At 62.4% G+C, this 24141-nt stretch overlaps 1 protein-coding gene across 7 annotated transcripts in view; it reads right to left on the minus strand.

Moving 5' to 3' along the window:
- The window catches only part of sptbn2 (spectrin, beta, non-erythrocytic 2), a 60636-nt gene that overhangs the window by 29848 nt on the left and 6647 nt on the right, over positions 1–24141 (minus strand). For 3 of the 7 annotated variants that reach the window (XM_088609434.1, XM_088609435.1, XM_088609433.1), the window contains 9 exons: positions 23483–23670; positions 4264–4415; positions 2928–3101; positions 2730–2821; positions 2563–2643; positions 2205–2320; positions 1648–1760; positions 930–1117; positions 134–251 (listed from right to left, as the gene is read on the minus strand). In XM_088609434.1, the coding sequence (XP_088465560.1) occupies positions 134–251; positions 930–1117; positions 1648–1760; positions 2205–2320; positions 2563–2643; positions 2730–2821; positions 2928–3101; positions 4264–4415; positions 23483–23639 (1191 nt within the window). In that variant the 5' untranslated portion in view covers positions 23640–23670. Of the gene's footprint in view, positions 1–133; positions 252–929; positions 1118–1647; positions 1761–2204; positions 2321–2562; positions 2644–2729; positions 2822–2927; positions 3102–4263; positions 4416–13922; positions 14473–15214; positions 16028–23482; positions 23671–24141 lie in introns of those variants that run through there. The other 4 variants (XM_088609432.1, XM_088609431.1, XM_088609436.1 and 1 more) reach the window with 3 other exon arrangements.

Raw genomic sequence — 24141 nt, forward strand, 5'->3', positions numbered from 1 at the left:
TCAGGCCAAAACCCTCCCCCCTTTCTGCCAAACCGCCAATCAAAGGAAAGCTCAGAGCAAACCTCTGCCTCGCGTGCAGCCCCTAAGGTTCGCCATCACCCGCAGCCTCCCTCCGGGAACCCGGCCCCCCCACCTTGTTGATGTCCGAGATCAGCTTCCCCTCTCGCGGCACGTAGACCTTCTGGTTGTTGGCCCTCATCTTGCTCTGGATGGTGAACAGGAGGACCTCCAGGTTGCCCTTCTCGGTGAACCTGCGCACGCAGCGGGGCGTGGAACAGAACAGAGCCCGGCGATCAGCGCGGCTGTAGCCTACAGCAGCCATATCGCCCTGCAACTCCCCACTGGCAGCCCCACTGGAGCTCAGCAGGTGTGAGCCTGGTCAGTACCTGGAGGGGAGACCTCCTGGGAAAAACTAAGGTTGCTGCTGGAAGTGTGTGAGTGGGGCCAGCAGGGGGCGCTCACCCTGTGGTCTGTGTGGGTCCTAATGCCCCAGTATAGTGACGGGGGACACTAGACTGTAAACAGGCGCCGTCCTTCGGATGAGACGTAAAACCGAGGTCCTGACTCTCTGTGGTCATTAAAAACCCCAGGGTGTCTCTCGAGAAGAGTAGGGGTGTTACCCCAGTGTCCTGGCCAAATTCCCCCCCTGGCCTTCACCCATCATGGCCTCCTAATAACCCCCCTCTCTGAACTGGCCCCATCACTCTGCTCTCCTCCCCACTGAGAGCTGGGGTGTGGGGAGCGTTCTGGCGCATTATGGCTGCTGTCGCATCATCCAGGTGGGGGTACACACTGGTGGTGGTGGAGGGGATCCCCATGACCTGTAAAGCGCTTTGAGTGGAGTGTCCAGAAAAGCGCTATATAAGTGTAAGCAATTATTATTATTAGTATTATTATCCCCATACACTTCAATTACCCCCCCTCCTCACTTGGGCGGCTTCTCCACAGTGCGGTAGGTGTTGAAGCCCTGCAGCTGGTTCTGCACGCCACCCAGCGAGTTGGCCAGCTGCCGGTCGTTCAGCGTCAGGATGGTCTGCTCGATCCACTGCAGCAGGTCGGAGGCCAGCGTCTCGTACTTCTCGATCAGCTTGTCGGCCTCGATGGCGTAGTCCAGCACCTGGCGGGCGAACACAGGGGGCGCCGCCGTCACTCCTCCGCCCCCTCGGACCCCCCGATCCAGTTCGGGGGTCGTGGGGGGAGCCGGGGCCTGTCCCAGCGAAGCAATGGGGCACGAGGCGGGGTACACCCCGGGTGGGACGCCAGTCCATCACAGGGCACACACACACACACACACACACACACCTGGGCCGGTTCCTCCAGAGGCCAAATAACCCACCAGCCCGTCTCGGGACTGCGGGAGGAAACCGGAGCATCCTGAGGAAAACCCACACAGACGCAGGGGAACACGCAGACTCCGCCCGGACAGCACCCCAGGTCCGGAATTGAACCCGGGAATCCAGCGCTGTGGGGCAGTGATACCCACCATAGCACCTCGCACTCTATTCAAACCAGGGCTCGAACCCGAGGTGCCTGGGGCGCAGGACTCAACCTGCGCTGGGAGGGGGGCGCGTCTTCGCAGGCTCTTGAAAACAACCGGATAACGGAAAAGGGAAATAACTGGAAAGGATCCCCCCGGATATCCCTTACCTTCCCGATCCTCTTCCCCTCCACGGCCAGAGCCTTCATCTTGGAGAAGTAGTGATAGTAGGTGGCCACGTAGGTGATGATGGACTTCTCGTCCGGCTGGTCCACGTTCACGTCTGCACGGGGACAGAGAGACAGAGAGAGGGAGGGAGTCTCCAAGGCGCTTTGGTTCCACACCTCCCAACTCAGGGGAGAGAAAAATCCCCGTCCTTCCCTGCCGCACAAACACAACTCCACACAAACACAACGGGAGACGTGTCTTTACGCCGAGAGAGGGGGGTGTCTGGAGCAGGCCGCCCCACGTTAGAGATGTCCTTTCTGGGATCCTCGGAGAAGCAGGGACACGGCCGACCCCGTGACCGACGACGGATCAAAGGGGTGGGACAGACTCCCTCTTCCCCCCCGAACGCACAGCCCACCCCCGATCGGGAAGCAGGACAGCAGCTGGGGGCCGTGACTCCTGCTGCCAAGCCTGGGGGTCCCTGGTAAGGACGAGCCCCCCCCCCCACCACCGGATTGCACCAGCCCCAGGGCCCCCTCCAGCCCCCCGGCGTGCCTACCCTCGGGGTCCAGCAGCTTGGTGAGCCCCAGCTCCTTCTCAGCCACATTGAAGGCGTTCTGCAGGTTGTAGTGGGCGTTGGACCTCTTCAGGGTGTCGAACTCAATCAGGTCCGGTCTACGGGGGGGGAGGGGGGGGGGAACATGCTCGATTACTCCACCATTATTTAACACTCTCAGCTGTCGCCGTCAGGCCCTGCTGTGGACCCCAGCCTCGGCACTGGCGGGTTTGGTTTTCAGGCAAGTGCCAGCAGTATTGGGGAATATGGGCTGAGCGCCCCCCCTGGCTAGATCTGGCAGTGGATGGGAGCCGGGCCCGTGTCTGGGAGGCGCGCGGGCCGGGGCAGACGGGAGGCGCACCTGTGCTTGTGGACGATGGCGTTGAAGGCCAGGCCGTCCCGCCAGCTGGTGGTGAAGTTGTGGACGTTGACGTTGGGGTACCTGCGAAGAGGAAGAGGAGGGTGTCAGCGTCACGGCGTGGGCTCTCTGGGACAGGAGGGGTCGGGCCAGCCCCCCCCCCCCCTCACCCGGCGGTCTTCATCTGGCACCACAGCAGCAGCGCGTCCTTGGCCGACTTCTTCTCCTTGTTGTCCTCCGTCTCCACGCTGATGTCCTGGATCTGTGGGCAGAGGGACGCGGTCAGGCGCTTCGGGGGCCCCTCCTCTCGGGGGCCTCACCCGCCCCCCCCCCCGGAAGAAACGGGAGCCCCCCCCCACCCCCCGCACCTGGAAGCGGAGGATGATGGTCCAGATGAGCCCCAGGGTGAGGCGGTGGTTGCCGTCGACGATGTCGTGGGAGCCCATGTTCTCCAGGTGCACCTTCTGCTCCTTGAGGAACTGCAGGGCCTTGTCCACGTTCTCCAGGCAGTGGATCCGCATGCGGCCCTTCGTGGGCTTGGGCTGGGAGAGAGGAGAGAGGACAGGGTTCGAGCAGGAGAGAAGAGGGAGGAGAGGACAGGGTTCGAGCAGGAGAGGGGAGAGAGGACAGGGTTCGAGCAGGAGAGGGGAGAGAGGCGCTTTCAGAGCAGTTCGAGCAGGAGAGAGGAGAGAGGAGAGGACAGGGTTCGAGCAGGAGGAGAGGAGAGGGAACAGGGTTCAAGTAGGAGAGAAGAGAGAGGACAGGGTTCGAGCAGGAGAGAAGAGGGAGGAGAGGACAGGATTCGAGCAGGAGAGAAGAGGGAGGAGAGAGGAGAGAGGACAGGGTTCGAGTAGGAGAGAGGAGAGAGGAGAGAGGAGAGGGTTCAAGCAGGAGAGGGGAGAGGGGAGAGAGGACAGGGTTCGAGCAGGAGAGGGGAGAGGGGAGAGAGGACATGGTTCGAGCAGGAGAGGGGAGAGGGGAGAGAGGAGAGAGGCGCTTTCAGAGCGGTTTGAGCAGGAGAGAGAAGAGAGGACAGGGTTCGAGCAGGAGAGAGGACAGGGTTCGAGCAGGAGAGAGGAGAGAGGACAGAGTTCGAGCAGGAGGAGAGGAGAGGGAACAGGGTTCAAGTAGGAAAGAGGAGGGAGGAGAGGACAGGATTCGAGGAGGAGAGATGAGAGAGGAAAGAGGACAGGGTTCGAGCAGGTGAGAAGAGAGAGGAGAGAGGAGAGAAAAGGGAGGAGAGAGGACAGGTTTCGAGCAGGAGAGAAAAGGGAGGAGAGAGGAGAGAGGAGAGAGGACAGGGTTCGAGCAGGAGGAGAGGAGAGGGAACAGGGTTCAAGCAGGAGAGAGAAGAGAGAAGGGAGGAGGGAGGAGAGGACAGGGTTCGAGCAGGAGAGAAAAGGGAGGAGAGAGGAGAGAGGAGAGAGGACAGGGTTCGAGCAGGAGGAGAGGAGAGGGCACAGGGTTCAAGTAGGAGAGAGGAGAGAGGAGGGAGGAGAGGACAGGGTTCGAGGAGGAGGAGAGGAGAGGGAACAGGGTTCAAGGAGGAGAGAGGAGAGAGGACAGGGTTCGAGGAGGACCAAGGGGACAGCGCAGTGGGTCTGACGGAGGAATCCGAGAAGAGGGAGAGGGAGAGGGCCTGGTAGGCGCGAGAGCGTCAGGGACAGGGACAGGGACAGGGACAGGAGGCGGGGGCGCACTGACCAGCTGCTCTCCGGACAGCACCTCCAGCAGGCGGATGAGCATCCGGCCATCGCGCAGGTCGGTGTAGAGGTCCCCGATGCGGCACGTCACTCTGGCCAGGTGCGAGTTCACCCACTTGGTGAAGGTTTTCTTCTGCACCGCCTCGCGCTCGTCTGGGGGAGGACAGACACAGGCGGGTTAAAGGGACAGAGTCCCCTCGAGAAGACGGCGGAAAGGGGAACCTGCTCCGATCGCCCAGGGCAAGGCGGGGCGAGAGAGCGAGAGAGAATCGGGGCTTTATTTCTCTCGCGTTTCAAACCTGCTCGACGAGCCGGCGCCCGGAGAGAAACATCCTAGAAATGTCCAGGACTGTCGCTCCCGAGACGAGACGGTGCCCTTATCTCTCCCCGCCGGCTGCCGATGACAGATAGACCCTCCTTCAGACGTCGGACGCCAAACGGCTTTCGGATTCTTGAAAACCCTCGGTTTCCACGTGCTCTCAGAACAGCTGAGAACATTTAAAACGTATTTTTTTTTTGTTGCTATAGTTGACGTAGCTGGCACATTCCTGGGCCCTGCCCTGGCCCCATGATTCCGCTTTCTGAACGCGGATGATGATCCGATGTCCCATCGCCCCAGGGCACTTCCCGAGCAAAAACAAATAACCCGCTAAAATCGCACCCGAGCAGATAAAAAGCCAGAATATCAACAGCTTTCAATTTTGCTGCAAAGGCGCAAGCAGTGCGTCTCGTCCTTCAGGTCTCGGAGGCTCGCCACAGAGGACACTGGTCACGGGAGAATTACTGCTCAGGCACGGGTTCAAGAGCAAGGAAGCTCGTCTTCCCTAATTAGTATCAAGGCTGCTCGTTCATCCCTCTAATCTGCACTTGCAATGTGAGCTTGGTTTTGTTAATCTTACACTCACGATGGCAGGAAGCGGTATTGCTTCAGCCTTGCTCAAGAGGACCACAAGCAGCCCCAAGGGCTCCAAGATCCTCAAAGGTTACCGACGGAGTACTTCTCCGGGATCAACACAAGACCAGAGGACGCAAGACCAGAAAAACAGGACCTGACTTTACACAGAGGGTGGCGGGAGCGTGGAACAAACTACCGCCCGTGTTGTTTGAAGCCAACACCCCGGCTTCCTTTTTTTAACTACCAAATGAGCCGGAAACTTCTGCAACCGGACCGAGCGCGCTTCTGGATAAGCGAGCGACAGGGCGGTGCACGAGTTCCCTCTTTCACAACGCAGCCTTTGCACAAGCATCCTTTTGTCACGAGGGGCCAACGGGGCCACGCTTTCAGGGGACACGGTTCCGCACTGCGAAACAGCTCGGCTTAAACACTCTCCTACCCCCCCACCCCCTCCCACCGCCGTACAGGGGGGTCACGGGATGAGGGGTCACTTGGCCGAGCAGGAAGAAGCTGCGATCTGAGCCAAGGCACCGTCAGCCGCAAAGGTCTGTGGGAGAAACACGAGAGAGGCCCTGGGAGTTGCCGCTCTCCCCCATTGGCGGCTGGGAGCCTCCTCGGCAGCCAATCGCGGGACGGAAAAGAAGTACTGTCAGATCCCCCCCCCAACAGACTTCCAGCTTGGCTTCCTCCCGAGCGACCTTGAGCACTCTTGGCCGGTGTTGCTCTGTTACTGAGCAGGTTCTGCACAGAGAGTGCCGCGCGGACCCCGGTTACTGGAGAATCCGGGTTCGAGACCCCCCCACCCAGTGCTAACACTGCTGCAGCCTCTGTTTCTCCAGTCCAGCCCTGCGGACCGCCGGGGTGATCCACGAGGGGGACTGTAGCGCCCCCCGCAGGGGGAGGCCTGCAGTCGCGGCCGTCTTTGATGGCCACAGGACCTGGGATCGGCTCCAGCGGCGGAGGGAGCCCCCTGAGGCCACCGTCTCCAAATAACTTGCACGTCAGGATGATACAAATATCGGCGGAGTTTTGGAAGCAGATCTGGGGACGAGGAGCCAGAATCCGCCCACACCTGGAAGGGACTCGAACCTCAGTCTGTCTCGAGCCCAGGAGATCCAGGGCTTCAGCCTCCTGCAAGGGCTGAAGGGGCTGGGACTTCAGCTCGAGGGGAAGGCGGGGCTGGAGGGGGTCGGACGAGGGGACGAGGGGCACACGGGGCGCACGAAGTGCCGAGAAACAGAGGAACAGGCCAACGGCTGGCAGGAACTGACTCGCCCCCGCCGCGCGGCAGTACAAACACGGCGCCTTGCGTCTGCCTCCCGAGAGCCAGCTGCTTTGCAATGCAAATACGAGGGAGCCGAGCTGAGCTGAGCTGCAAGCTCACGCAGATCTGCAGGACTGCTCCCCTCCGAGTGCATGTGCAGCACAAAAACAAGTTCTACTGTGTGCAGCGGTTTTCCCTAGTCTAGAGCTAGGGAAAACCGGAGCCTGCTTAAAATGATTCCCACCCAAAAAACAAAAACAAAGGAAAACCGAGCCAGGGCAGGGCGCGCTCGGATCTCGGCTCGGACGCCGACAGGAGGGCTGGTTTCTGCGCGGACGGCGCCGTGACCGGGCCAGTGATGGGGGGGGGGGGGGCTGGAGGAACGTTGTCCTGGACAGGAAAAGGATGAGAGATGCTCATCTAAGGTTCTGGGGGGGGGTTGGGGAACCCACCGGCGGGCTTGGGTTCCGTCTCCCAGTTCACGTCATTTACGGGAGCTGACGCAGGGGAACCCGGGTTCGAAGCCTCACGCCCCCACCCCAGCGTCTCGGGCAGGTATCGGCTGTGCCCCCCCTGCAGCCCCCCAGCGTCTCAGGCAGGTATCGCCTGTGCCCCCCCTGCAGCCCCCCAGCGTCTCGGGCAGGTATCGCCTGTGCCCTCCCTGCAGCCCCCCCCATCTGTCCCACCCCGTGAGATCACTACCCCCCCCTCTGCCCTGTGAAAGTGCAGCCACCCCCATCCCCACCCCCCGGCAGGACAGGCCCAGTGGACACGAGAGGCTTGTTGCCGTCCCCGGCTGATAAGACCCTGACCTGTCACGCTGGGGCGCGTTTGATCTCCCTGTGCACGTGGCTAGGACAGCCCCCCCCCACCCGATAAAACCATTAACAGCTTAAAAATCCCCCCCACTGTGCAGCAGGAACAAGCGAGCACGCGTCTGCGTTCCCATCTTTGTGGGGACTCTCCCCGTCCCCCCCCACAGACGACACAAGGTGAGATCAGGCCGCTGCAGGGGTGCGCCGTGAGACTGACGAGACCCTGCCCCTTGGACACACACACACACACACACACACACACACACAGCAGCAGCAGCAACCCTGCGTGTGTGTGTGCGTGCCCTTGAGGAGTCACAGGGCTGGGAGAGGAACGCCAAGGAGGACTGGAAAGACAGGTTCGAGGCAGGAGGAGGTCTCGCGCGCACACCTGCACGCAGGAACGCACACACAAATGCCCGGACAAGAGCCGGCGCGAGCCGCTCGGAGCGAGGTGGCGGCCCCACCCCGGATCGGCCGCGGCTTTCCTTGGAAGATCTGCAGGTGACACCCAAAGGAGAGGACTCAGGGAGGGGGGAGGGAGGGAGGAGGGGAGGGACACCCTGCGATGGCCGATACGAGCCCTTGGGGACCCCAAGAGCCTGCTGGAGTCTATTACACAGGTGTGGGGCGGGCAGGAGCACAGGGAAGAGTTTCGGAATCGACACCTGCCCACGGCTCAGGGCGCTCTTAAACTTCCAAAGCTTGTGTCCTCGGCCCAGCTCTCTGGACCCGCCGGCTCTGCCCGCCGGTAGGTTCAGCCCCTGTCCCGATCCCGTGGAGGTGTTCCGGTCCCGGCGTGGAGGGGCGACACGCGCCTCGATTTTGCTCCCTTTCCGACAGTCCGAATTCCGCCGCCCCCCCGAGAAGACCCCCGATTAAAAGAGCCGCCCTCTCCCGCACCAACAGGAACGCTCCTCCTCCTCCTCCTCCTCCGGCGGATTCGCGGCTTTGCGGAGGGCCGAGCCGAGCGCCGCCCCCCCCCCGGATCAGGCCATGGCCGAGGTGCGAGAGCAGCAGCAGCAGGGAGAAGCGTGTTTTCCGCGATTCGGGCCGCTGCCGACAGTTCCAGCGAGCAGGGAACATTCCAGCCGAACAGCTTTCGTGTCACGACAGCGCCTGGGCCCCCCCGAGGGGGGGAGATGGGGGGCATGTCGACACTCCTGCGGCGATAATAACAGGGTCAGCGGCGCCGAGATGACAGGGCTCCGCGCTGACAGAGGCTGGGGGGAGGGGGGGGGGGTTCAGAGCCCAAAAAAACAAACGGTGTCGCAACTGAAGATTTCAAAAGACCCCCCCCCCCCAAAAAAAAACGATCAGCTTTCCCTAACATGCTTCACCCCCACCCCCCATATATGGGCTCCTCCGTCCCACGGTGGCCAGAGAGAGGGCACTTCTGCCAGCCCTGATCGGCCCTGCGGGTCGCTCGCCCAGGCTGTGGGGGAATTGGGGGCCGGAGACGAGGAGGAGGAGGAGGCCTGGACAGCCGGGGACAGAACTCGCTCTGTCTGCCAAGGCTCTTTCTGAGGGGGGGGGAGGAATTGTGCAACATTCCAGCCGATTTCCCAAACCGATGCCCCACGATGCACGCCGGTCGCACGCTCACCCACAGCGCGAGCCAGGAAAGGAACTGGATGTCTCCAGCCAGGAGCAGGCTGCACAGCAGGGGCCCGGGCCCGTGTGTCTGAACGCCCTGCACACACCCTGACAAAGTGATCTCAAGGGCACTGTCACTAAAGTTGAAGGACGAAACAGGGAAGAGTCTGAAGGTGGTTTTCAGGAGGCCCTGGTCACACGTGGAAACAGAGGGCGGGCATTCAGGACCCCGGAGACATTTCTTTACACAGAGAGTGGCAGATGATGGGAACATATCCCCCCCCGGGGAGAGACATAATGGGGTTTGTGGGGAGATGTCGATGAAGCGCCCTTTTTCTTTAAAGAAGAAAGCAGATGAAACAAGTCAAGTGTAACCAGACCGCGACCTCGCCACGTCTCGGACACGCAACAGGGCTCTCCCTACTGCAGCCCCAGCCAGGCATCTAATTAATCTAACGTACTCGTTAACCAAACACAAGCGCGCGCACACACGCCAAGCACCTTCTTCGCACGCACATCGACGACAACTCACAGAAACGCACAAGCAGGCAGGCCGTCGCAGACACAAAGCTGTCTTCAGGCCCAGAAGCTCCCCTCCCCCTGCTCTCCGGTGAGGAGATACTGCGTTAGCTTGCCCTGTCATCACCCACATCCACACACACACCCTCCAGACTGCGAGCTCAAACCCGTAATTCCAGCTCCAGCAGGAGGGTACCACGCACTGGCCAGCCAGGACGGAGCGAGGACCGGGAGGCCGACAGGAAATCAGGCCCCCCCCCCCCCACAAGAGCCCCCTGAGCCAGTGCGAACGCCGACTCTCCCCCCCCGAGCCCACGGGCTCCTGAGCGCCCACCCCAGGGCTGGGGCAGGGCTGGAACGACCTTGCCCAGATCCCACTCCCGGTCGCTTCCCAGCAGCCCCTGCGGGGCGAGGTTTGTCAAGCGAAACGCCAGAAGGCCCTCACGGCACGCCCCGGAGGAACGAGCCGAAACGGCGGCTCTCTGGCCCGGTTCTGAACGGGTCGCCTGCTCTGCTCTCCCTCTGGAGCAAAGTGGCGCGTGCCGATCGGGGAGCCCTGGGGTGGGGGGGAATGAACTTTCACCAATTGCGTCATACCAGCGTTGCGAGAGAGAGAGAGAGAAAAACAAAAGCTGAGTCCAGGCTGCTTGTGTTACACACACACACACACACACACACACACATGTGGCAGCCAAGGTCGAGCCAGGGAGCAGAGGCTGCTCCTTTCCCCCCTCCTCTCCCCACAGCCCCACACGGGCCGCGCGATTCCGCCCTCCCAGAAAAACAGATCCCGAAAACCCGGGAACACCTCCCTCCCCGATCCCACAGAACCACAGCCTCTTCGCCCGACTTCCACCTGGGAACGGGCTCCGGGGTGGCTGGATACCGCACACTCGCTTGTTTCGACCGGCGGGCACGGTTATCTTTCCAGTCCCCCCTCCCCACCCCACCTCCTCCCCGGCTCACGGACTATTCAAACCTGCTTAATCTCTCCGGCCCGGCGCACAATCCTGTTATTCATCCCAGTCATTCAGGGAGCCCTGCTCGCACAGCCGCAGACAGTGGGAATGAGTCGGGGCTTTGTAATGAGCTACTGTAGCTGACTGCTGACTGCACGGCCTGCTGGGCCCGTGAGGAGACGAGCCGCCCAGACAGTCACCGGCGCCCCAGCTCCCCGGCAGACCCCCAGAAACCCCCGGAGCGATCGAGCCGGACAGCTGAGGTCTGGGCTAATTTCACAAGAACTGGCTCCGGGGCAGACCCGACCGGCCTGCCCCACGTGGGGCGGTTTTAACGAGGGATGGCGGGGGCTCGTTACGCTCAGGAGTGGGAGATGGGCCAGCCCCTCCACCTCCCCTCCACAGCAGCCCAAACCGCTCTGACCGGGCCTGCCGGACTGGGCAGGACACGCTCCCCGGATAGGCTGGTGTACCTCTTTACACAAAGAGTGGTGGGAGCGTGGAAGAACCTGCCCGTCCTCGAGCTGGATCACTGAAGCCGAGACGCTGGGCCTCTTTCAAGAAAGGGCCGGAGGTGAGGCCCGAATCGAGCCACACGGGCCGAACAACCTCCTCTTGCTCCTGTCCTGACCTCCAGCTGTGAGAGACTTCCTTTCCCTGGCCAGAGCACCCCTCCCAGGCTGAGCCCTTCTGGAAGCTGGTGGAACCAGTACAACAGGCGCTTGATTCCCAGCCCTCCTCCTGCCAGAGCAACTGGAACGGCATGAGGGCTGCAGGTAGATCCGAGCCACGTGGAGGCCACGCCCACATTCCTGCCCCGGGGCTGCGCCGTGTTCAGGCTGAGAGAGAGCGCGCGTCAACCCTGTGCCTGCGCCGTGTTCAGGCTGAGAGAGAGCGCGCGTCGACCCCGTGCCTGAGCCGTGTTCAGGCTGAGAGAGAGGGCGCGTCGACCCTGTGCCTGCGCCGTGTTCAGGCTGTGCGAGAGCCCGTGCCTGCGCCGTGTTCAGGCTGAGAGAGAGCGCGCGTCGACCCCGTGCCTGCGCCGTGTTCAGGCTGAGAGAGAGGGCGCTCGTCGACCCCGTGCCTGCGCCGTGTTCAGGCTGTGCGAGAGCCCGCGTCGACCCCGTGCCTGCGCCGTGTTCAGGCTGTGCGAGAGGGCGCGTCGACCCCGTGCCTGCGCCGTGTTCAGGCTGTGCGAGAGGTCGCGTCGACCCCGTGCCTGCGCCGTGTTCAGGCTGTGCGAGAGGGCGCGCGTCGACCCCGTGCCTGCGCCGTGTTCAGGCTGAGAGAGAGCGCGCGTCGACCCCGTGCCTGCGCCGTGTTCAGGCTGAGAGAGAGCCCGTGCCTGCGCCGTGTTCAGGCTGAGAGAGAGCGCGCGTCGACCCCGTGCCTGCACCGTGTTCAGGCTGTGCGAGAGGGCGTGCGTCGACCCTGTGCCTGCGCCGTGTTCAGGCTGTGCGAGAGGGCGCGTCGACCCCGTGCCTGCGCCGTGTTCAGGCTGTGCGAGAGGGCGCGTGTCGACCCCGTGCCTGCGCCGTGTTCAGGCTGAGAGAGAGGGCGCATCGACCCCGTGCCTGCGCCGTGTTCAGGCTGAGAGAGAGCGCGCGTCGACTCTGTGCCTGCACCGTGTTCAGGCTGTGCGAGAGCCCGTGCCTGCGCCGTGTTCAGGCTGTGCGAGAGCCCGCGTCGACCTTGTGCCTGCGCCGTGTTCAGGCTGTGCGAGAGGGCGCGTCGACCCCGTGCCTGCGCCGTGTTCAGGCTGTGCGAGAGGGCGCGTGTCGACCCCGTGCCTGCGCCGTGTTCAGGCTGAGAGAGAGGGCGCATCGACCCCGTGCCTGCGCCGTGTTCAGGCTGAGAGAGAGCGCGCGTCGACTCTGTGCCTGCACCGTGTTCAGGCTGTGCGAGAACCCGTGCCTGCGCCGTGTTCAGGCTGTGCGAGAGCCCGCGTCGACCTTGTGCCTGCGCCGTGTTCAGGCTGTGCGAGAGCCCGCGTCGACCCCGTGCCTACGCCGTGTTCAGGCTGTGCGAGAGCCCGTGCCTGGGCCGTGTTCAGGCTGTGCGAGAGGGCGCGCGTCGACCCCGTGCCTGCGCCGTGTTCAGGCTGTGCGAGAGCCCGTGCCTGCGCCGTGTTCAGGCTGTGCGAGAGGGCGCGTCGACCTTGTGCCTGCGCCGTGTTCAGGCTGAGAGAGAGCCCGCGTCGACCCCGTGCCTGCGCTGTGTTCAGGCTGAGAGAGAGCTTGCGTCAACCCTGTGCCTGCGCCGTGTTCAGGCTGTGCGAGAGGGAGCGCGTCGACCCCGTGCCTGCATGGTGTTCAGGCTGTGCGAGAGCCCGTGCCTGCGCCGTGTTCAGGCTGTGCGAGAGGGCGCACCTCGACCCTGGGCCTGCGCGGTGTTCAGGCTGGAGTGATCAGGAGCCACAGGTCCCAGACCCCTTCTCTGGTTCCCAGGATCACAGTGCTCTCCCGGGAGGAGCGATCGGGGGTCACAGTCCCCTCCGTGTCCGGGACGCTCCAGTCAGTCGCTATCTCACGGCGGGGCCCTGTCAGATTCCCAGTCCTCTCTCTCCTGCCCCTGGTCCCCGCCAGTCCGCTGGGCTCTGAGAGGGCCTCTCAGGCTGGGCTCCACTTGCTCTTGCACTCAGCGGTTTTCTGCGTGACGCCTTTCTGCGGACACCGCTCTGTTTATTCTTCGCCATTCGCAATACTGCGCGGCCGCATTCACGCTCGGAGACGAAATTGGGCAGTCTAAACTTGGGAAATTTGTCAGGTCCAGTCCTTCAGCCCCCCCCAGTTTTCAAACTGGATAGCTGGTCCGGTGGTTCAGGTCCAGTCCTGTTATACCAAGGGGACAGCTGGTCCAGTGGTTCAGGTCCAGTCCCGTCAGACCAGGAGGACAGCTGGTCCAGTTGTTCAGGTCCAGTCCTGTCAGCCCAGGAGGACAGCTGGTCCGGTGGTTCAGGTCCAGTCCTGTCACACCAAGAGGACAGCTGGTCCAGTGGTTCAGGTCCAGTCCTGTCACACCAAGAGGACAGCTGGTCCAGTGGTTCAGGTCCAGTCCTGTTATACCAAGAGGACAGCTAGTCCAGTGGTTCAGGTCCAGTCCTGTCAGCCCATAGGACAGCTAGTCCAGTGGTTCAGGTCCAGTCCTGTTATACCAAGGGGACAGCTGGTCCGGTGGTTCAGGTCCAGTCCTGTTACACCAGTAGGACAGCTGGTCCGGTGGTTCAGGTCCAGTCCTGTCAGCCCAGTAGGACAGCTGGTCCAGTGGTTCAGGTCTAGTCCTGTCACACCAAGAGGACAGCTGGTCCAGTGGTTCAGGTCCAGTCCTGTCACACCAAGAGGACAGCTGGTCCAGTGGTTCAGGTCCAGTCCTGTCACACCAAGAGGACAGCCCCCCCCCCCCCCAGATGTGCGAGGTTGCTGAACTTCCTCTGCTCCGTCCCCTCAGAAGAGGCACAGATCCGAGGCGCTGCCGGAGCAGATGTTTATGCATAACTCACCCCGGCCCCCGTTCCCCGCGAGCCAGTCTGGAGAAAAGTCATCTGCTGCGCTGGCCCCACGCTAACCTCCTCTTCACCACCATACGACTTCCATCCGCGAGAGGACGCCGACTTACCCGAGGCACACGTCCAGTTCGCAAGGGAACCGGGGTCCCGTCTGGGCCGCGATCCCAAAAAGTGCTTTTTAAAAGCAAGGGGGATTTTTGGAGTGCCCGTGTCTGGGAAAAGCACACCACCAACCGAGCTCGGAGCGGGTGCCGGCAAGAAACCGAACGCGCCCCATTCCGGGGATCCCCGAACGGATCCGGGGAGTTGATCCCGCGCGCTGCGCCCCGTCGGACCCCCGGAGACCAACGCGGTCCGGGAGCCAATATCCTCTCCTCCGGCGGAAACCGGTTCTGCGCCCCCCCCCGCCCGCTCCAACAGTTGAAAGAGCCGCCCGATCAAAGCGTGGATCCGGGATTCGTGTCGGCGCTGGGAATCGCCCCCCCCACACACACACACACACCTCCTCCAGCGAGGAGAACGCCCCACCCGATCGCGGCTCCGCGCACCTGCTGTCCCAAAGCCCCTCCTCCTTCCGCCACCACCTCTCCATCTTTCCTGGGAATAAGGGGGGGGGACACCATACGGCAGGCGAGAACGACGCATCGCTGTCTCCCGCCAGATCCGTGGGTACACCCGCGCGCCGTCAGGAAGAAACCACGGTGGTCGCGAGGACGAAACGAGGAGGAAGAATCGTAGGGCCACACGCAGGACCCAGTGACCCCCAAGACTGAACTGAAGATGAAGCCTGCCACACACACACACACACACACACACACACCCCCCTGTCAACAACCCCACTGCCCGGGAGAGAGCAGCCCCACTCCACATGAGGACGCTATTAACTGGTCCCGGAAAATGCCTTGAAGCCACTGGAGGATCTTGAGCAGAGAACGTTTCGGGGGGCCACCGACAGAGCCAACCCCCCCAAAGGGGGGAGCTTGATGCCCAGCAGCGACAGAACGACAAAGCCCGGGCCCGAGACCGTCGGGCGCGTCTTTACACCAAGGGGGGTGGGTGTCTGGAACAAGCCAGCTGTGTCGCTCGGACCGGCACCCCCCCGGGGGGGGGGGGGGGGGGATCCTTCAAAAACGAGAAGAGCGCGGCGGGGGTCCCCACGCCGATCGGCGGCGGGGCGGCCACACGGCAGCAGAAACCCGGGGGGGGGCAGCGCTCGGCCACTTTCTAGATGGGAGAGGCGGAGCAGCAGGTGAAGACGGAACGCGCCCCTCTCTCTCGCTCGCGCTCCCCCGGGAATGGAAGAGGGGATCCGGGAGGGGAGAGGAGGACAGGGAGAGAGAGAGAGAGAGAGGAGCTGGGAGACAGCCCGAGGCGGGTCTCTCCGGCTGGGCAGCCGTCTTACCTTGGAGCTGCTTGAACCTGCCCTCCAGCACGTTGGCGTACTGCGCCGCGTTGACGAAGGCGGCCGGGGACAGCGGAGGGGGCTGGCCGGCCCGGCGCTGCAGGTCGGCGTGGCTCGGCTCGTACATCGTCCGGGCTGCGGTCCGGCCAAAAAAATTCCACAAAAAAAAACACCACTGCCCGGCGGCTCAGGAGCCGGAGAGAAACTCCGAATGATTCCCCCGGGGGGGGGGGGGTCAAACCCCCCCAAAAAAAAGAAATCCGAAAGCGGGATGGGGGTCGAAGAAAAGGTTTTCCCGGGAGCGATCCCAATCCGGGGGCTCAGCTGGGTCTTGCCCACGAGGCCATGCTCCTGCTCTCCAGTTCGTCTCTCTTGCTCAGGCTTCTCCTCTCTCTCCCCCTCTGTCCGGGCTGTGCCCTTCTCCTCCCCGGGAAACCCGCAGGAGCGAGCCAAGGGAGGGAGGGAGGGAGGGAAATGTCTCCCTGGTCCTCACCTGGTCCTCTTTTCCCCCCTTTGCTCCGGCCAGAAAGCGCCGATCCCTCTCTCTCTCTCCTTGCGTCTCCGAGCTCAGCTCAGCCACAACCTTCTCCCACACGCAGAGAGAGAGGGAGAGACTCAGCACACACACACACAAACACACCGGCGTGTGCGCGCACACACACCAAAACGAATGAGGCTTTGCCTCGTCCCCTCTAAAACCTCTTTGCGCGCGAGTGTGCGCCCGAGCACACCCACACACGCACGCACGCACACACACACAACAAACAGCACCCTGTTGGAAAGCCACAGCCGAAGTGCCTTGTAAACAGCGGAGCAGGCTGCACAATGGGGCAGGCCGATCAGCATAAGGTGTGCTCTGGAGTGGCTGGGGGGGGGAGGGGAGGGGCCGTACCACTCTGAAAGGTGTTGCGGGGGGGGAGGAGGGGGGGGGGGAGGGGCGCGCCACTCCGCAGGAGACCGGTAGCAAACAAGTGAAAGAGTGCAGAAAGTACTGGGTGTTTCTCTCTCTCTCTCTCACTCTTTCGCTCTCTCTCATCCTCTTCCGCCGCCCTGCACACCCCGCGGAACCGCGCAAAAAGAATTTAAAAAAAAAAAAGATTCAGACGTTAACTCCGGAAGGAAGCTTGCACCACTGTGCAGCTTTTGTCTTTCCTCCCCCACCCCCACAAGAAAAAAAAAGAAAAAGGGGGGGGGCAGTTTACATTCGTCTTCACCACCCCCCCCCTCTCGCAGGACGAGGCGCGAGCTGGACCGCCGACACCCGCCAGCCCCCAGCGCGCAGGGGGGCCGGGGCGGCAGGCGTCTGCTCTGAAATAACACCCTGTTGCCCACCCGTTCCTGCCCGCGTCCCTCCCCCCCCCCCCCCTAGCTGACAGAAGGATGTGAACGCGCGGGGCCCGACGCACCCGCACCCACACCCACACACACACAGACGCACAGCGCGCCACGGCGACGGGTTGCCACGGGAACCGCATCACGGACGGCACCGAGGAGCGGAGCACCAGTGGATGCTCTTGGACTGCTAGAGAGAGGATTCTTTTCTTTTTCGACCTCCACACACACACACAGGGGGGGGGGGCAGACCTGGAGAACATCCAGAGGACACCTGTGATTCCCACCCCTGGTGACACGCCGGTATCGGCCCAGTGCCCCGGTTCCGCTCCGACCCGGTGGGAAGGAACACGGACAGGGTGAGGCCCGGGCGCGCGACAGCTACAGGCCCACGACAGCGTTGGCACTGGGCACCCCACGATTCAACTCCCGGGGAAGCTTCTGTGCTCCCACACTTTTCCCCCCAACCCCCGCTCGTCTCCGGATCCTGTGGCCGGACCCGGATGGAGCCGGGTCCAACCCGATGGCTCTGCAAAAGGCCACAGATCAGGGCGGGTTACGGGGACCCCCCCCCTGCTTCCCAAGAGCAAAGCAGAAACAAGTGGGGCTCCCACTGCAGCCTGCGCAACACTCCCACCCACGCGGGACAGTGGGAGAGGCCGGAAAGAGCAGCACGGCACGTCCGGAACAGAACCTCTCCAGCGCCGTTATCACCTCAGGCGGTTTAAACAACAACCAGGGAGACAGGGGGGGGCCCTGTCCCGCTGGACTTCGGACCCCAGAGCCTGGGGGGGGTGGGTATCCGCAGGCAGTAGATCACGCCCTCCTCCCCCACCCCTCCAACGACTTTCCCTGTACAACACGGCTCCGCAGCTTGTGACACACACCTGCAACTCTTAGTGTACAGAACACGCCTTCTGTGCCTGCTCGCTCCTTGACGGGCTGCCAGTCAAACGCCTCGGTTGGGCCGACCCGGCCCCCCGGGCTCTCCCGGGAGTTTAGAACGCGCTCCTTTTTCAAAACGGTTTTTGAGCGGTCAAGGCCGCCGGTCTCGTCGCCTCGCGCCCTACTGGGCAAAACGCCAACCCGTCCATCTCCCCCACCCGCGAGGGAGAAACGCGCCTTTAATCGAGGACGAGTTTTTTTAAAGGAGCGGCGGCTCTGTGTCTCAGGGCCCGCGCCTGTGGCCGGGAGGTTGCCGGTTCGAATCCCGCGGCCGGCAGAGGAATCCTACTCCGTCAGGCCCCTGAGCCAGGCCCTTCACCCCAGCTGCTCCAGGGGCGCCGTATAAATGGCCGACCCTGCGCTCTGACCCCCAGCTTCTCTCCCTGTCTGTGTGTCTCATGGAGAGCAAGCTGGGGTCTGTGAGAAGATGAATTCCTCATGCAAGAAATCATATAGGGCCAATAAAGTGATCTTCTCTTATAGATATAGTGCCTTTTCCATGGCAGCACACCGAGAAGAAAAAAGCAGTTTCTAAACGGAGCAGCACTCGCAGGTCGATGTGTATGGCACTTTGACTGACATGTCCCGATCAGTCACAAACGTAAGCAGTGCTCATTTGTTAAAGAAGAGCTCGTCCGCTGTGCTGCGTCGCTAGGGCGACCGGGGGGGGGCAGGGGGGAATTAAAAGGGTGCTGCTTCAAAATCCTCAGCTGGAAGAGGGAGGCGTGGAACTGGCAGAAGCTGCTGTGCGCCGAGAGGGGGCGGGGGCGGGGCGCGCGCCGGGGAGAAAGAGGGTGGCGTCACCGGGCAGGCGAAACGCAGGGCATCCCCCAACGGGACGCTTTCGGGATCCCAAATCCCAAGAAAAGAGGGAGAAGACGGAGGAAAAGAAGGGGCGTGAGAGAGGGAGAAGGAGAGAGAGGTGGAAGGCTTCTGCTCTTTGTTCTCAGAATCACGAGGGACAATTACAGCTGCCCAGGAGCGGGCAGTTCCCATACTGAAATACATTTAATTAGGGTTGGTCAATTCTTTGGGGGGGGGGGGGCGGGGGGGTGTAATTATACGATGAAGGAATAGTGCAGATGGTTTCATTTGAATACAAAAGGGCACAAAAAAAGTTCCGACCGAGAGGGACCCATTTTAGCCTGTTCCCTGCTCCCACCTCCCTTTGTGTACAGAGGCACCCCCCCCTCCCCCCCCGATTTCTGATCGCCGGGTGCTTGTGGACACTGGACTCCCCCCTCAACACCACTTGTGCGGACCTGTATTTCAGGTGGACGTTATTTAGCTTGGCGGCTTCTCTGCGTTTAAGCTTGGCGTCGCCCGAATGTCTCTGCACTGGAGATCAGGCAAGCGCTTCGCTGCCCTCGCGGGCACTGGCGGGCGATCCGAACCTGGCTGAGGGCCACAGAGCCGAAACGCCAGCTCCGGATCCAATCCGGATCCGGGTGAGGCGCGGACGGGAGGGCGAGGAAGAAAGGGAGAGGCTGTACCCCCACTCAGCCGCCCGAGAATAAATCTCTCTCATCCCTGCTCCCCCGCGGAGAGATGAAAGACAGAGACGTGGGAGAGAGAGGGACCCTCAAACCACACCGAGCCAGCGCAGCCGGTCATGATCCTATGCCGGGGACCTGCACGGGTGGCTGGGAAAGGAGGGGAGACCTCTTCACCTCCTGTTAACGGCCGGGTCTTTCCTACAGCGCGTGCTCGGGTCCCGAGGGGAAGGAAACCGCTGTCCCACAAGCCACCGAAACCCATTTTCGCTGCACTAAAAGTGAGGCCTTGTGCGACACTAAACTCCCCCCCACCCCACCCCACCCTCATTTCCGGACGCACTGCTGTACAGAGCGCCGTCTTCCTCTCATTAATCTTTATGGCTCTAATTGCTCAGCCTTCGCAGCAGAGAGCTGCAGGCCCCGGAGCAGAACTCCGCGGGAGGCGGCGCGAAACCTTCGGCGCTGGGGGGAAATGAGAAACAGATCCTCTCCACCCCAGCTCTGCGGTCAGTGCCCACACGCTCCCTCTGCGGGGGGGGGAGGACACAGAGAGAGAGAGATCCGCAGTCCGGAAACCGCCGGATCCAGAGCGCTCTCACACCCCACCCCAAGAGGTGGCAGGCCCTGAGCCAGCCAGGGCAGACCGGGCGTGTTGCTCAACAGCGCCGCCCCTGTGGTTTGGCATGGGTAGGGCAACTGTGCACATGGAGTGGGATGAGGGAGAGCTGCGGGCGGGCGTGCACACGGAGAGTGTGAAAAGACAACACGCGCCCTGCACACACCTCTAAGCCCGCACAAGTCTGGTACCGAGATCCCTCCCCCCCCCAAACACTGCACAGATCATGCCCGCAAATCACACTCTCACAACAGGGGCGTTTTCTGTTCTGCCCCACGTCGGAGATCCAGATCTCCTCCCACCCAGAGACCTCCAAGGGTTCGGCCTGGGTCAGAGGGTTCAGCACGCACAGAACAACGCGCACGGAGCACATCGGGGAAAAAAACCCACAGCATTTTCCACGCGATGCCAACTTCCCCCACTGCAACAGTGGGACTCACAGGCCGCCACCATGCAGGCAGAGGGACAGCTCGGGGGGGGGGGGGGGGGGGGGCGTTACGAGCTGATCGGGCCAGATTGTGGCATTCCTGCCCTGCGTGCGCAAGAATGCCGTGCTCAAGTCCTCTCTCGCCCCGCAGGGGGAACAGGCAGATCGTATCAGCGACGGCGGAAAACAGGTCAGAATGCAACAGGCCCCAGGCCTACGCGGAGAGCAACGGGGGTCAGCCCCTTCCAACACCCCGGGGGGAGGGGGGGGGGGGTCTCACGATCTCACAGGACACAAAAGACACGCCAAAGAGGGGGAGACGTCTGCAGGTGGCTAACAAAATAAACAAACGGCTTTTTCACCCTCCCCCAGCTGAGCCATTTCAGCAGGTTTTCCTAGTCCTGCCGACGGGAAAAGGTGGCCTCTCCGAGCAGCCGGTTCGTTAGGGCCATTCCGAGAGTTTGCATCCGTACAGAGTAACGGATACTGGAATGCGTGCGCACGCAGACTCAAATGATTTGAAAGCCCTTCGTTCGTTTACCCAGGGATAATCAGAGGCTCGTCAGGTTGCTTGTGCTGGAGGGCTGCATATATACTTACTGCTCAAAGCGTGTCACACTTGGGCGCCGAGACAAGAGGAGGAGGAGGCCAGGCTCTCCCGCCTCCTGGGCTCGGACACAGTACCCGGCCCACCCCCCCGTCGTTCCTACCCGCGTCCTGCGGGCTCACGCCCCGCTCGGCCCCCCCCCCGACGAAGGGACGGTCTCGGAAAAAACACAGCTGGTCTCCTCCATCAGGACTGACGCCTTCGAACTGGCGCCCGACCAGTGACTGGACACCCCAGACCCAGAGAGGGCTGATCTCAACTTCCTAATCTTGACCTTTCCTAGGTGCTTCTCCGGATGGTCTGCACGGGATCTCCGTGCCAGGACAGCCGAGCTGTTTTTTTTAGAAGGGCTCAGGATCTGCGCCCGGGGCTGGAAGGTGGCTGGTTCGAATCGGAGGGATCCTACTCCGTTTGGGGCCCCTGAGCCAGGCCCTTCACCCCAGGGGTGCTGTACAATGGCTGACCCTGCGCTCTGACCCCCCAGCTTCTCTCTCCCTGTCTGTGTGTCTCCTGGAGAGCAAGCTGGGGTCTGCGAAAAGACAGATTTGCAAGAATGTAAAGGTGTATGAGGTTGGACGGCCAATAAAGTGATCCGATCTTTTCCGGGTGGGCCGCCAGCTCCCTGCTGAGGGGCAGGTGTCAGGTGGAGGTGGCTGGCAGCTCCCAGCGCAAACCGGCCCGACAGGTCTGGGGGGGAGAGGAGGGGGGGAGGGGCAGGGAGGGGGGGTGGTGCTGTGCCCTTTCAGAGCACCGCGGTCCCCTCTCTCAGCCTCCTGACCCGGCCCGGCCCGGACGAGCCCGCCGGCTGGCCACCGGCACCGCCAGGCTATCGGGACAGCTTCCCAGCATGCTTTGCTCGGCTTGCGCTTTTTCTGGATGCCGGCTGGCGGCAGCCAGAGAGAGAGGGAGAGGGGCGATAGGACTGTTCCCGGGCCGTCCGCAGAACGCCACGCTTCAGCCGTGTCCTCCAAGTGTCCCCGGAATGTGAATCCGGGAGAGACCGCGGCGAGCCGGAAGGGAGCGCGGTCCAAGAGCCGACGGGCTCGGGAGACGAGAAGCGGACCCGAGGAGCTGGCCGGGAGGGAGAGGCGGGTGGCGATTTCAGCGCCTGACCAGCGCGGGCGGTGGCGAGAGGAGTCGAGCGCCCCCCCCGATTTGTACGCACGCGCCCCCCAGCGACAGGCCCCACGCTACCAGGGCGCCGCGGGCTCAGAAGCGCGAGGGATCAGGGACACAATGGGCCGAGCGAGGCGCTGGGTGGGGGAGCAGGATTCATTTCAACCCCACGGAGGCCTGGAGCACGGCAACACCCCCTCGCACACCTGACGAGCACGCACATACCCCCCCCCCCACCACTGAAAGAAGCGTCAAGGGAACTTTGCCATCTACCAAGCATGACTCAGACTGTTTGAAAGCCCGCCTGCCCGCAGCGCATGTGAGCTCTGTTGTTGTCAACACTCGCATCACGTGCCTCACGTGTATCCCCCCCACCTCCCTGTGACAAGCTCCTCTCCTGCCGGCTCAGACGCTGAACGCTGCCGCCCTCTGCTGGCCGCCCCACGTCACTGCAGGCCCGCTGAACTCTGGGGAGGGGAACGTCAGGCCATGACACACACACACACCTCCTGCTTGAAGCAGAGCTTCATGCACAGATCACCTATTTCTGCTTCAGGTGGCAGAAATATCCCCCCTCACAGCACCCCCCCCCCGGCATCCAGGAACACGGAGGAGCACCCTCATTCCAGAGATTTCCCAGACAGGCTGTGGGCTGGGCCGGCACTGTTGTCCGGAAGACCAGGACCGCTATGCACCGGGATTCGTTTCCTGGGAGGGGGGGCACACACAGCTGAGCTCGCGCGGAAACGCTGAATACATATCGCAGATATATCGGAATCGCCACGCCCGACTCGATCTAAGAAGCAGCTTCACCGGAATGGCTGCAACTTGCTGGGAGTAAACAGCTCAGTCATCTCACTGTTAAGTGATCGATCCTTCTTATTTTCCGGAACATTTCTGGATTTCTCAAGCTCCTCCCCTCCCCCACCACGCGAGGTCGCTGCACATAGCGAGGAAGAAAAAAAAACAAAAAGCAAATGAAAATCAAAATCAAAATTCAGGTGGGCAAAGGGGGGCGATTGTGTCACTGGGGGGGGGATCGGCTGGAACGCAGACCAGCAGGAGTCAAGTACCGGGAGTGGGGGGGGTCACGCAGGAGAAATCCGACCAGTCCCCCGGCTGTCGAGCGGGGCAGAGGCCCAGGAGAGGCTTATAATAATAATATTAATAATAACAATACTAATTGCTTACACTTATATAGCGCTTTTCTGGACACTCCACTCAAAGCACTTTACAGGTAATGGGGATCCCCTCCACCCCCAGCAGTGTGTACCCCCACCTGGATGAGGCGCCAGTCCGCTCCCCACACCCCAGCTCTCAGTGGGGAGGAGAGCAGAGTGATGGAGCCAGTTCAGAGAGGGGGGTTATTAGGAGGCCATGATGGGTAAAGGCCAGGGGGGAAATTTGGCCAGGACACTGGGGTAGCACCCCTACTCTTCTCAAGAAACACCCTGGGGTTTTTAATGACCACAGAGAGTCAGGACCTCGGTTTGACGTCTCATCCGAAGGACGGCGCCTGTTTACAGTCTAGTGTCCCCCGTCACTATACTGGGGCATCAGGACCCACACAGACCGCAGGGTGAGCGCCCCCTGCTGGCCCCACTAACACCTCTTCCAGCAGCAGCCTCAGCTCTCCTGGGAGTCTCCCCTCCAGGTACTGGCCAGGCTCACACTGCTGGGCTCCAGTGGGGCTGCCAGTGGGGAGCTGCAGGGCGATATGGCGCCTTACCGGCCAGCGCCTTGATGCGCGAGCGCTCGAAGAGGCGGGCCGAGCTGTTCTCGTTGTCCCAGTCGGTCTCGGCGGCCAGGTCCCAGCGGTTGTTGATGTCATTGTACTGCTGCTGAATCTCCAGGTTGTCGTAGTCGGTAGGCGAGATGGTGCTCATGGCGACGGCGGCGGCGGGCACAGCATCCAACCTGCAGGGGGCGACAGAGAGGGGAGACACACCGGGTTTAGAAAGGGGCTTCCCAGTCCGGCCACACGAGCGAGGTAGGGCCGGAGAGCGGACCCCCCCCCCCAGACCCTGACCCGCGGCGCCCGCTGGGGAGCGAATCTGAAGAGGTCGGGGTATGTGACCGCCCCCCCCCAGAAGGGCATGGCCTACAGCCGCAGGACAGGGGGAGGGACGTCCATCTGTAGTGGACCAGCCCCTACTGCTCCCCTGGCGCTCGGCGAGAAACCCAGAAACCCTGGGAGCGCCCCGGAGACAGCAGAGGAAAATCCCATTAGGCGGAGATTACGTTTTCCGAGACAAGAATAGGAACGGCCTGGGCAATTAGCCCTGGGATTAGCACAGAGGAGGCACATCAAACAGCAGCCAGTGAGCAGGCAGGCGGGTAAGGCTCTTATCAACCTGCCTGAGGGGGACAGGAGCACTGGACTGGACT

The sequence above is a fragment of the Lepisosteus platostomus genome, chromosome 16 (genome assembly GCF_059453375.1).
Source record: "Lepisosteus platostomus isolate fLepPlt1 chromosome 16, fLepPlt1.hap1, whole genome shotgun sequence".
In the NCBI taxonomy this organism is placed as follows: domain Eukaryota; kingdom Metazoa; phylum Chordata; class Actinopteri; order Semionotiformes; family Lepisosteidae; genus Lepisosteus; species Lepisosteus platostomus.